Source organism: Beta vulgaris, chromosome 1, assembly GCF_026745355.1.
Source record: "Beta vulgaris subsp. vulgaris cultivar EL10 chromosome 1, EL10.2, whole genome shotgun sequence".
Lineage (NCBI taxonomy): Eukaryota > Viridiplantae > Streptophyta > Magnoliopsida > Caryophyllales > Amaranthaceae > Beta > Beta vulgaris.
This window is the reverse complement of record NC_079202.1, coordinates 44808751-44823129: the sequence shown is the minus strand read 5'-3', so window position 1 is coordinate 44823129 and position 14379 is coordinate 44808751. Positions and strand designations below refer to the sequence as shown.

At 34.3% G+C, this 14379-nt stretch overlaps 2 protein-coding genes across 2 annotated transcripts; both read left to right on the top strand.

The window, feature by feature from the left end:
• The first annotated feature begins 10860 nt into the window (after nt 1–10860).
• Nucleotides 10861–11654, top strand: LOC104894140 (glutathione S-transferase T3). Its single transcript, XM_057392149.1, has 2 exons — nt 10861–11369; nt 11450–11654. Exons 1-2 carry the CDS (start codon nt 10861–10863, stop codon nt 11652–11654), a joined length of 714 nt encoding a protein of 237 aa, XP_057248132.1.
• A 1399-nt stretch (nt 11655–13053) lies between these two features.
• On the top strand, nt 13054–13818 carry LOC104894150 (uncharacterized). Its single transcript, XM_010680333.3, has one exon. It carries the CDS (start codon nt 13054–13056, stop codon nt 13816–13818), a length of 765 nt encoding a protein of 254 aa, XP_010678635.3.
• The last annotated feature ends 561 nt before the right edge of the window (nt 13819–14379 follow it).

The window sequence follows — 14379 nt, the reverse complement described above, 5'->3', positions numbered from 1 at the left end:
TAATGATAATGATAATGATGATAATAATAATAATAATAATAATAATAATAATAATAATAATAATAATAATAATAGTAGTAGTTGTATGGTAGAAGGATATGGGGTAATCCCAAACCTTGGGGGGTGATGGAGAATCAATCTAAGGAGAAATAGGATAATCCTAGTAAAAAAAAGGGGTAAAGGGTTTGAAAAAAAGGCACTAACCAAACACTCACAAAGGGAAACAAGGAACTCAATTCCCTTTCCCTTTCTTGAAACCCTCCAACCAAACGCGACCTTCATTAACAAAGATAAGGAGTACTAATAATTAATGATCTCTAACTAATATTAAAATTTTCTCCATAATCAAGTACTAAAAAAATACTCCCTTTTAGTACTTATACCTTTAATATGATACTTCTATTTTAAGTAATTCTTTTTAAAAAATTGTATATCTTGCATGGAATTGGCCTAATAGCTTGACAATGAATGTATAAGCGGGTATTAGCTAACATCAAAGCTTGACTTTGTATATTATTAGTTAATGATCAAAATGAAGTTTTAAACTGAATGAATTTATCAAAACATATTCTACGAAATATGCGATCTTCAAATTTTAGTACTTTAAATTGCTATATTCCAATTATATTATGATTCACACCATTTTTTGTTGTATGTATTATTTAAAACAGAAAGGGATTACAAAGGCTTACACTTGCAAGTAGTAATTTGTACTGCTATCAAGAAAGGTGTTCTTATGATACTTACATCTATTTTTGGTTCTAGTTCGAAATATTGATATTGTGATAGTTCATCTTATATTGCATGTTCACTTATACACCTAATCTTATTTTGCATGTTTATATATTATTGTGTTTAGTAGTATATTTAAGTAATCTCACACAATATAGAACATTACAATAAACTGAAAACATGGAAGAAGAAGCTCCTAAAAATATAAGTCACACCCATACGCTTTATGGCCCGAGGAGAATAAAGAACAACTAAGAAAAAAATAGAGAAATACGTATCACATAAAAAAAAAAACAAGTCGAAACTTCTATGCACTCATTTTCACGTAAAAAAAACACAATTTTAAAACATGAATCATCACAATTGCCTAAATCACAGAATAATCCTTCACAAAAAGATAAGTTGGTATGCAATGTTACCAGAAGAAGAAAAAAAGGAGGAAATTCGAAAAAAGAGACGACAATTGTATGCAACTCACAAAAAAACACAGAAATCTCTAACTATCGATGATGGAGAATTAACAATTTTCAATATCAGTTACATGACAAGAAATCAAGCTTCATCACTTCCTTTGCATAAAGGAAAAGCTACAACAACTCATTATATACCTTTTGGAAAAGGTACTACAATATGTTGTGAAGTCTTAGGTTATTATATTACTCTAGATGAATTATTTTATAGGTATATAGTAACCGTGATCTTTTTTTTTATAAAAAGGTTCTTGCTCTAAAGATGGAGGTTCTTGCGTAGATACGACTGCTTATTTTGATTCTCATGACTTGATAGGTATCATTCTTGACATAATCTTAGTTACAAACCAAAAAAAGAAGTATCTAAAATGGATATATATATATATATATATATATATATATATATATATATATATATATATATATGTGTGTGTGTGTGTGTGTGTGTGTGTGTGTGTGTGTTGTGTGTGTGTGTGTGTGTGTGTGTGTGTGTGGTGTGTGTGGTTGTGTGTGTGTGTGTTGTGTGTGTGTGTGTGTGTGGTGTGTGTGTTTGTGTGTGTGTGTGTGTGTGTGTGTGTGTTGTGGTGTGTGTGTGTGTGTGTGTGTGTGTGTGTGTGTGTGTGTGTGTGTGTGTGTGTGTGTGTGTGTGTGTGTGTGTGTAGGTGTACCCATTAACAACCGATATTCATAAACTCCTATTCCACACATCGCCGAAATACTACCTCGAGTAGAGCCATGCATTTACTGTGGAGCCAAGAGATTTTATTATGAGCCTAAACACTTTTGTTGTGACGACCAAAATTTGAAGCGTGAAATGCAATTAGATCTTTTTTTTTTTTTTACTTTTAGGGGGATTTAGATTAATATTATCAATTAGAATAATTTATGGTTGGCTTAGTTGGACCGAAAAAATGAAGTATCCAGACTCCTCTTTGGACAAATAAATGCAAGTGTAGCTAGCTTTGAAGATGCCAACATTAGCGAGATAACACTATCTTGCTAACATATTTTTGGCATGTATATAACATGAATACATTTAAACTTCTATATGTTCATTCATCTACCCATAACTCTACTTTTCAATATTTTCCATTTCCAAACACTTACAACATTATGCTCCCAAATAGCACTGCCCATAACGAACCCGTGCAGCATGCACGGGCATAGTCCACTAGTATATATAACAAGAGCATTAACAACCACCATTTTACTAGGGTGGGGTTTGAGGGAGATTCCTCCTTAACGTTCCTTTATGGTCCCTTCATCCATGGGCGGATCTAGAGGGGGTACAAAGGGTATAGCTGTACCCCCATTATTTATGGAAAATAATGAAAACAAATCAATAAGTTGAGGTTTGTCTTGTTGGTAGCAAAAAGGAAAAGAAAGATCCATGAATTTATGAGGAGGTCTTGAGTTCAAAACCCCACAAAGTTCTTTTTATGCTTTTAATTACTTACCCTTTGACTCATGTTTAATTTATCTTCAACACTTTTACTATATACTACTCTCTATGGGCCTATGACTATTAGTGTGAAACTAAAACTTTATAAGTAAGCTTACTCTGCAACTACAAATTCATAAGCCCACAAAAATAAAAGCTCCAAAATAATAATTTTGTCTCTATTCTTTTTCCTTCAAAATTTCCTCATTTATATACTTAAACTACTGTTTTTAAATTGAACAACTTATTTTAAAGATCTGGTTATTTAAATTGAAACATTGAACACTTAAATAGTTAGCAATTATATCTAAGTTCTTACTTAAACTTAAGGAGAAAAAAATTTCTCATTTATATACTTAAACAACTGTTTTTAAATTGAACAACTTATTTCTAAAGATCTGGTTATTTAAATTGAAACATTGAACACTTAAATAGTTAGCAATTATATCTAAGTTCTTACTTAAACTTAGGGAGAAAACAATGTTAATAAAGCTTTATTTTGAAAAAAAAAATTAACGAGTCTAACTACTTACGTATTCGTACCCCCATGAGTAAATTCCTAGATACGCCACTGCCTTTATCCTATGTAGCATGAGTATTTCTTTTAGGTCACATATTTGTGCTCGTATTCATACCCATATCCAATATAATATGTATCATATATGGATCCGCATACCCATTTCTAAAATTTAAAACTTTTCTTTTCCGTACATGTACTCGAATTCGAATCCATACCCGTATTCGTCTCTGTGCAACGAACCTATCCTTCATCTGCACACAAACTAAAAATCAATACATCGTCATGCAAATCGGATTGAAGGCATCATACTTTTACTTTTACACCTTGATACGACCAAGGCCTAAATATATGCCATTCTATTAGTATTGATACCAAAGTGTAAAAACTGTAACTTTGGTACAAAGTAAAAGTCACTTTGGTATTGGTATATAAAATTGAGATACCAGCACCCCAAATTACTCACATTTAAATAAATAATTTAGTAAATAATATTTGAGTAATTTAGGAGTATCACCGTCACGTGACTAACAAGCTCTCGACAACTAACACTAACTAACAAAATAACTTGCAGTGGAAGACTTTAACCAAAAATAATAATACTTCTTTATTAATAAAAGTAAATATTGTCTTAAACATATAACAAATAAAACACCCTAATCTAGGTCAAGATCCCCTTCCTAGTATGCTCCCATGCACATCCAAATTCACCTGCAAAACTGCTTACCAAATAGGTAAACAAGGCAAAGCCATAAAAGAAAAAGAAAATATGCATCAGTATAAATTAAAATTGAGTACGAAATGTACTAGATAAGTAACATATTTGTTAGTTCGCAACATTTTTCATTTTGAAAACTCCATCACTTGTAATTCAAGAATAACTCTTTAAGAATAAACTATTTTCAAATATTTTAATAATAATTCAAGAATAACCTTCTAACAACAAACTTTTTCCAAATACTTGAATAATAATTCAAGAATAACCTTTTACGAACAAACTCTTTGCATATAACTGATAGGCTATCGTACACTATCAAAAATAATTCATACAAAACCTTCAAACAATGTAGTATATATGCTATTTAGGGTCGAATCCACATAGAGACATTTTAATATAGTTTCTAAGGTATAGAGAAACTAAAAAAGATCACAAATATTTAAATTAAAGTTCTAAACTAATCAAACTACGAAAATCAAACTAAAAAGGATCTAAGGTAATAGTTCACCATGTTTATAACTATAAAATATAAAAATACCATCAATAGTTCAATTATCAGATATCTAGAGCACAAGTTAATCCTACGTTCGGGTCTTAACGCTCTCAAATTAACATATGCTAGTACGACCGCTTAACGTAATTACAGGCCCGACCCTCAGCCTTGTTTGAAGGGGCAATGGCCCAGGGCCCAAGCTTAAAAGGAAAAAAAATAAAAAAATTAGCTGGAAATAATATGGGAAAGGGACGTGAACTACAGAAGAAAGAGAAAGTGTTGAAGTCCCCCATCTCCACTTCTTCATTTATTCTCTCTCCTTCCAACTTCCAAGACCCAAATTTAATGTTCTTTTAATTTCTATAATTTTCTCTAACCACCATTAAAACCATGAAAAATTTTCATGTTTCCCAAAATATAGTTGTTAACTACCTCTTAAATATAGCAATGAGAATTTGTTTTCTACAATTTAAATAGAGGGAAATTGCATTTGTATAATGCATTACTCATAAATTTTACTCTCAATCAATTGAAAGTATTAAGAAATTTCAAAATTTTTGGTAGTTTTGGCTGACTGTCGACTGAAAGATTGTGTACAAAAACTGCATTATTTGGGTCGAAATTGTGAATGGAGTTATTGGGTTTATGAATTTTTATTTATCTTGTGGATGTTTTAGTTATTTTCTTTGAATAGGAGCATTTTATTTGTAAAATTGCATTCGTTTTAACAATGGGTTATTTTGATAGAAGTACCCTCATATATTCATATGTTTTTAGTTTATTCTATTATAAATTGCATTTTTTAAGGGGCCCCAAAAAGATCAGGACCGAGCCTGCATAATTAGATTTGCTAATTGTAGGTAAGCCTCTAAAGAGTACTATCTCTCGATCTATGACTCGATATTAGCAATATTTAATTAGACATTTTATTGGATTGCAAGATAAACAATAAAAACACTAATCAATTAGAGAAATAAGTAACTAATCAGACCATCAATAAATATCAATCAATAATCATATTATATAAACATGGATTCCCAAATCCTAGAAAATAAGACTACTCAATCATGAAACAAAAAATAAAACTACATCTACCAAGGAAAACATAATTAAAGAAATCAATGAAAGAAATAAATAGAAATCATGAATTAATGAAAAACATGAAAAACTAGGGTTTGCAACTAAAAAACTAGAGAGAAAAGGAAGAGAGAACTAAAACTAAACCTAGAAAATAAAACCAACATATAAAAGGAAAGAGTAGAGAGAATGAAAACCTAATCTAAATAATACTAAGTAACCTAATATGACTAAAAAAAGTAATTTACAAGATAAGGAAAGTCGTAACATCATTAAATGAGCGGATTTAGTGATCCGCGCGTAAGATAACATATTCCAGAAGAAACAATCCCAACTTCGAAACGGCATAACTCCTTCACTAGAAGTCTTCTCAGGGTGTGCCACCTATTGTATTTTTTTTTTTTTTGCTAAGTAAGTATAGTGTTATATTACTTTTGAAACTCCAAACAATACAACCAAACATCTGGCTAGTTAACCAGAAGAACCAAACTATACAATCTTCACAACAAAGTGCAACAAACCAAGTATAATCTCTTCTAGCAATTTTCACAGGTAACACTACTTGTATTCTACTCTTTACAAAAAACTTTATTTCATTTATAGTCTTTTGTATACGAGGAACCTGTTGCTTCCAATATGCCTCATTACGACATCTCCAGATCACGTACACAGCAGCAGCTACATCAGCAGCCCACACAACCTTCTTAAACTTTGAAGCTTTACTTCTACTAATCCACCTATACAACTGCAGCATATCAGAAGTAGTAGCCCCAGTCTGTAACCAGCTTTTAATGGAATTCAAACAAGTTTTCCCAAAATGACACTCAAAGAATAAGTGTGAGTGAGTTTCATCAGCAATACCACAGATGAGACAAGTAGCATTATCACAAATACCAATTTTGGCAAGTCTGCTGGTTGTTTGTAGCTTATTCTGAATGGCAAGCCAATTGATAAATTTGTATTTAGGAATACTCAATCTATTCCATACAAATTTGTCCCAGTGAACTAGAAGCATCTCTCCCAACAACTTTTCATATACTTGACTTGTAGGATAGTGAGATAGACTCAGGAATTCAGCTTTTGAAAACAAGGTCTTTAACTGATCTTTAATGTTGCAAATTTGCTTCCAATACCAGCTTACACCTTTCTTAGGGACATAATCCCACCAATCTTCTTGCTTCAAGTATACCTCATTAATCCATTTCACCCACAAATTGTCTTGCTTGGTAGCAAGAGCCCATACATACTTACCCATGCTTGCAATATTCCATTTTAGCACATTCCTAAAACCCAATCCACCTGAGTTTTTAGGACAGCAGATGTTTTCCCAAGCCACATTACCAGGTCTGTGATAATATCTATCCCTACTCCAGAGGAAAGCTCTGCATGTGTGCCACCTATTGTTGGAAAGCTCTTCAAGTCTAGTTTCCAACTCTGCTGGAATTACTCGATTTCAATAAGCAGATTAAAAGTTATGATCAGAAGAGTAGACATGACTCTTGTTTCACATTTCTTTTAATGATCTCCCACTTGTTTTCGCTCAAACTCGTACCATGACATATTCATACAATCCTTATGCATTGTAGCTTCTTTCAAGTGCTCCTAATCCTCAATTTTAGCTAATCATACCCAAATACGTTCTCATTACCTAAAATTCATCAAAAATAAGAAAACATACCGAATAGAATTAGAATAACATAACTTAAAAATATGATGCAATAATGAACCTAAATATGAAACTAAATGCTCTAAAATGCAATCTAAATGCACCTAAAAACTATATCTAAATATGAGTTATCAAACTCCCACAAGTTAAAACATTGTTTGTCCTCAGCAATAAGACATAGACACGGAAAAAGTAAGATAACCTACAATATAGAACTACAACAGGGCTAAACACTCAATTAAAAACAAGAGAGATATAATCACTACACAAACCAAGCATCAAAAGAAGCCGCATAGCATGTCATGTATCAAAATCGACTCTCCAATCATACCACATATCATCTCTCCCAAACTGGACGATTTAACCAAACATGACAGACCTTACTCTAGTTATGTACACTCAAATATTCATGTGTTTAAGGGTTAAATAATGACTCCCAACCTAAACCAATCAACTTAGATGAAGCAAATACTCTTTAACTTTGACTTTTTGACTCACTTAATACTCAACAATGCAATACGTAATGATCAAGAGGAATTTTAAGGGTTGTAATAATGGAGCCGAGGTTAAATGTATGGAAAATAATTTGGGAATTGTGGTGAAAAAACCAATATGGGGGAGCATCATATAACTGAAAACATGATTATGAAAGGTCTAACAACTCCATGCAACAACCAACAGTTTCCAAATATAATCAACAATAGTTTTCACTCAAGAAATTCAATCACAATCCTTTCTATTTCACTTTATTACAACTCTTTTTTTCACTTTTTTTTTGGTTTCACTTTTTGAACTTCCATTTTCAATTTCCAAGTTCACTAAACATATTTTCCATTTATCTAAACCACAACTAGAGCATTTCAATTTAATACGACCCAAAACCAAAACAAATACTCGCTCCCCCAAGCTAGGCTTAGGACAAGAATAAAATGAGGCCAAGGGCTTGTAATGTAGGTTTCAATTAAACACAGTAAAAAAGGCTCAATGGGGCTAGAGAAAGGATAATATGAAAAAATAAAATAACTCTGGATCTAGGATCATAAAATGAAACACCTCAATCATATCAAAATGCATGCACTATCAAATATCAAGGAGTACCAAGTCAAAGTCGAGAGCAATGCAACAACGAGGAACTAATCATACATGAAAAAATAGAACTGACACAAATACGCTAGTTTTATCAGGCACAAAAGCTCACTTGGGTTAGGTGTCTACATAGTAACGTTAAATCAAGCCAGAGAGAGATCCCATAGAAGTATCATGAATAAGATGAGTAACACTTAACAAATGTAATAAAATTTCAACAAAGTTTTCAAATCATGCCAGCAATAGTCCCATAGATGCAACTAAAATGAGATGAAATATGCTAATGCAACTAAGAAAGCAGTACAATTTTTTTTTTCTTACACGTAAACTCCTACTCCTAGTGAGGGGTACAAATCGTGCAACATCCTATGAAAGCAATAAAATCTATACTAGAAAGCAATAAAGTATAGAATATTCCTCCTCCAAGCTAGATTATGCAGTGTCCTCATAGTTTAGAGAAGAAACCAAAACCAACCCAACAATCATCCAACACCAAATTCTCCCACCAATCACCACTAATGCCACACATGAATATGAAACCCAATAATAGATGCATCATCAAAGTTGTCACAAGAAGTCAATAAGTATGTCATTTCAAACAAAAATCCAAGCAAAAAACGGAAAGTCAAATTGAGAGTATCAACCATATAAAATAGAGAGGCTTCAAATACATTGAAGAGTCCAATAAGCTTTACAATCATATAACACCACTCTTTGAAGACCAACTTGAATTATTTTGTTGTCATGATCAATCAAAATGTAAAGAAGTGTTAATAGAATGGGAAAATCAATAAGAAAAATAAAAGAAAAAGGAATCAAAGAAAAAAAAAAGGAAAATGAGAAAAAACAAATTGAAAAGATGAGAAAGTGAAGAAAGCAAAACAAGAAACGGTAAGAGACAAGAGGGAATCAGGGGGTTTGGATTTCGCGTGCGGCTGCCGGATACCTCAGTAAGATGGTGGTGTGCAAGTAGAAGTGGTCGGCGGCAACAAGGCGGAAGGATAAGGTGGCGCACAGGGGGCGAAAGAAGGAAAGGTAAGAACGGGAGAATGAGATGGGGGGTGATTGGTGGTGCGAGAAATATGAAGGGTGGTCGTGAATTTCGATGGTACCAGAGATGGTGTTCCGCGCAGGGGGGGTCGTTGGTGCTGGTTTCTATGGCGAGAGTGAGATAGCATAGACGAGTGTGCAGGATTTCAAAGCTAAGAAAAGGTTGCTGGACTGTCGTTAAGTGGTGGTGGTCATCGTTGGTGGAGATAGACTGGTGATGGCGGTGCTGGTTGGGCGGTGGGATCCGGCGAGAGTGGAATTGCGAAGGTGTCAGCTATGGTGGGATGTGCCTCGCAAGGGAGGAGAGTAGGGATGGTGAAGAGGGTGCCTGCTAAGGAAGAAGAACGAGTGTCGTGCAATGTGTGGGCCAGCAAACGCTGACCAACCAGCTGGCTGGACAGAGAGTTGGGGTTCATGCAGCATGTGAGACCCATTCGGCGATAAGTGGGCAGCGGGTTCTCAACAAGTTTTTTATTACGCCTAAGAGCACTCTTAATGATGAAAAAAAAAATGGTTCATGAGGATGAACCATTAATTTTTTTCTTAATGATGAAAAAAAAAAAGGTTCACACATGAACCAATGCTCAACCATTCGGAAATCCGAATTGGTTCATGAAAAAAATTTACAAGCCACGCTGGAAAGGAGAAAGGGAAGAAGCGCTTAAAAAAGAATTGCAATCGCCACATGTCACGCCCTCACTGGAGGAAAGGAGAAAAAGAACCTAACCAACTGCAGGGCGTCAGAAATTCCTGCCTCCCATTCACTTTACGCCAAGTGGCAGCTTCCTATTGCCTTTATTAATATTAACGTTACAATTTTTGTAACGTTAATAATTCAAAAAATACAATTTGAAAAAAAAAAAAAAAATACAAAATTCATAATTTTTTTTCTCTATAAATAGACACCCATTTTGCTATACTTTATTCACAATTTCAGTTTTCTCTTCTTTTCCTATTACCATTTCTTTCATCACATTATTTTGCTTTAACTTACAATCTTTCAGAATTTTTTTTTCATAATTATGGATTCTAATTATCCTAATTATGTACCTAATCCTGGTAGAGGACGCAAAAATCGTCTAACAAATCCACAACAAAATACAAACCAAAACCCCATCAATTATCAACAAAATCTTAATAATTATCCCCAAATCCACTTATTACCCACAAATTCGCATAATTATCAGCAAAATCTCATAATTATCAACAAAATCCCCTAATTACCCACAAATCCGCATAATTATCAGCAAAATCCCCAAATTACCCACAAATCCAACTCAAAACTATTCTGAAAATGATCCCCAAAATTATCGCCAGCATCATCAAAATTCCCAATATAATTCACCCCTGAGAGTTCCCATAACCCACAAAATTACTTACAAAGTCAAGATTACGATGATGATAGTGATGATGAAGAAGATGATGGTGAATTTGAAGTTCCATGCACGCAACAAACCTTCACTCAACTTTTGTCTGAACCAAGACAATTTCAACCAACTCCTCAACCAACTACGCAACCAACTATTCAACCAACTCCTCAACCAACTCAAGAACCCATTGAGAAAAAAGTTTGGTGGAAAGCTGAAAAAGAAGCACTAGTTTCAGCATTCATGAATACAAGTGTAGACAGCATTGTTGGAACGCAACAGAAAAAGGGTGCATTTTGGGGGAGAGTGATGGAAAAATTTGAGGCAGCTAGAGCAGCCAACCCTCATGAAATTCAATCCCGCACTATGGGCAGTATGAAGGGCCAATGGTTCAGAATGTCTGAAGCGGTGCAAAAGTGGTGTGGATGCTACGACAAGGCAAAGGCAAGAAAGAGGAATGGCCAAAATGATGATGATGTGATCTCTGAAACTCATAAGATATTTGAAAGCACGGGAGGTAAATTTCACTTCTATGATGAATGGATTTTGATGAGTAAGTTCGATAAGTACCGTTCCATATTGAGTGACCCTTGTTACAAGATAATACGTGGACGTCCATCGAATACGCCTCAAATGTCTAATTCTGTTGGTTCTGGAAGTAGTGGAAAGAGAACAAGGTCTGAAGATGGAGGCTCTACACCAACCACCCGACAAGCGAAGATGTTCGGGATGGTCACTCGCTCGTCCAGAAGGTAACAAGAAAGCTAAGGCTAGACTCAAGGGCAAGAGCCAAACTAGTGAAGCTATTGAAGCTTTTTCAGTTTGGTGACAGACTTCAACTCTATGGTGAGCGGAAGGGATTAGATTTTGATTTCAACATGAGAAACTACAGTTTCTTAAGCAAAAGGAAGCAAGGAAGCAAAGACAATCGAGCTGGAAGAGATAAGCAGGCAGAGGCAGATGGAAATAGAGGAGAAAAACATAAAAATGCAACAATATCAGGTGAATTGGCAAATGCTCCAATCATTAATCTCTAAGGAAAATCGCCTACCATGGGAAGATGAAATGATCAAAAATCTGCAAATATACTTTAACAACTTTGGGGCATTGTAGAAATTACGTTCGGTGTAATATGTTTAAGCTATTAAGTGTCTATGTAATATGTTTTAGGTGTGAGTGTTATTAATTATATGTTGTAAGTTTGAGTGTTAATGTTTTATGTTTTAGTTTAATTTGAGTGTTTGAGTATTAATATTTTAAGTTTTTGTTGTAATGTCACTCATGTAATAAAAGTTTAAGTATTTTATCCATTACTCCTTTTCAGAAAACCCATGTGATGCTTTATCTGAAGAGACATCTCTATGATCCCATACTCCTTTTCAGAGAACCCATGTGATGCTTTATCTTAAGAGACACCTCTGATCCCATATACTTTTCAGAAACCATGTGATACTCTATTTGAAAAAGTATCTCTATGATCCCATACTACTTTTCAGAAAACCCATGTGATATTATCTCTAACAGACATCATTACCTACTCCTTTTCAGAGAAGCCATGTGATGCTTTATCTGAAGAGACACCTCTATAATCCTATATTACTTTTCAGAAAACCCATGTGATACTCTCTCTGAAAAGTATCTCTATGATCCCATACTACTTTTCAGAAAACCCATGTGATATTGTCTCTAAAAGACATCATACCTACTCCTTTTCAGAAAGCATGTATGAATCTTCAAAATAAATCTTATGCTCCTCCATTAGTATATAAAAGGATAAGAGTGCTACAATTCTCTACAACAATCTCCCCTACCAAAATCAGATATCTTACAAATCTAAAATGAATTCCTATAAATTTAATATCAGTTCAACTTCCTCTTCTTCTTCCGATGATTCAGAAGAGGAAATAGGGATATGGAGAACAAAGAAGTAGATGACATGATCGACAATGTCACTCATACTTATCTCCCATTCCTTGTGTCGGCGGTCACTCCTAGAATGAGACCAGGTGGACGTACTCGACCTCGGGCTGATAGGGGTCGAGAAGAAGGTCATTTAAGATTATACAATGACTATTTTGCAGAAAATCCAGTTTACTCAAGTAGTTGTTTCGACGTAGATTTCGTATGCAAAAAATGTTTTTGAGCATATCATGAATGAAGTTGTGAGGAAGGACAAATGGTTCAAACAAAAGAGGGATTGCACTGGTCGTTTTGGCTTGTCGCCACTGCAAAAGTGTACCGCAGCAATACGACAATTAGCTTATGGGTGTGCTTCTGACGCTTGCGATGAGTACATACGTATTATAGTACGGCAGATTGGCACTTCAGAGATTCGTTGACGGCGTCATTAACCAATTAGTATGTGACTTAAGACGACGAATGAAGCCGATCTGAGGAGGCTGTTACGAATTGGAGAAGAACGTGGATTTCCCTGGCATGATTGGTAGCATCGATTGTATGCATTGGGAGTGGAAGAATTGTCCAACAGCATGGAGAGGGCAATATCAAGGAAGGGCGGGGGTAGCTACACTTGTGCTTGAAGCTGTAGCTGATAGGGACTTGTGGATTTGGCATTCTTTTTTCGGAATGCCGGGAAGTTGCAATGATCTGAACGTGCTTCATAGATCTCCTGTGTTTCAAGATGTTTTAGAAGGTCGAGCTCCGGCTGTTAATTTCGTTGTAAATGACCATCAATATGACAAAGGATATTACCTTACTGATGGTATCTACCCCAAATGGGCTACTTTTGTGAAGTCCATAACGAGTCCACAATCTCATAAAGATAGACTCTTTGCAAGACATCAAGAAGCAGCAAGGAAAGATGTGGAACGAGCATTTGGAGTGCTACAAGCTCGATTTGCTATTATTCGGATGCCATCCCTTGCTTGGGATGTGGACATGCTTCATAAGATTATGTTGGCGTGCATAATCATGCACAACATGATAGTTGAAGATGAACGAGAAACCTACCAAAATTACATGGATCCAGCAGAGTTTGACGTAGGCGGATCTCGACATCGTTCTGCTCAGAGAAACAACGAAGAGCAAGAAGGTGGTTTTGAATATCATAACGACCGAATTGTCGACATCAACACGTATTTGCAGCACAATGCAGAAATCGAAGATCAACAAACTCATTTATCATTGAAAAACGATTTGATCGAACATATATGGGCAAAGTTCGGTAGGAACGGAAACTAAAAAAATGGGATTTTAGTTTTTTGTTTTAATGTTGCATTTAATCTCCATGTCTTTTTTTCATTTGATTTTTATGTAATATGTTTTGAATGGATGCATCTTTTTTAGTATTTGTCAACTAATATTAATTAATTTTCAAAAAAATAATTAATTAGATTACGATAATTAATTACTCCTCGATAATTATTATATAAAAAAAAAATTAGTTTTTATAAATTAATTATTATAAGAGTTAATTACAATTAATTAGCGTAAAGTCGTTTTATATTAATTAATAAAACTTCATAGAATTATTTAAAGAGAGAAAATGTGGTGGGGTAGAAAAAAAGAATGAGAAATAGTGATGAACCATTATTTTTGGGTTCATGGTTAAGAGTAAAATTGTAAATGGTTTGTGAGAATGATGTGGAGGAGAGAGAAAAGAGGAGAGAGAAGGATGAACCATTTTTTTTTTTTCATTGTTAAGGATGCTCTAAGGGTGCGTTTTGTTCAACTTAAAAAATTAAGTTTCAGGTCCAATAAATTCAGATAAGTTCAGATAAGTTGCAATAAGGTCTAATAAGT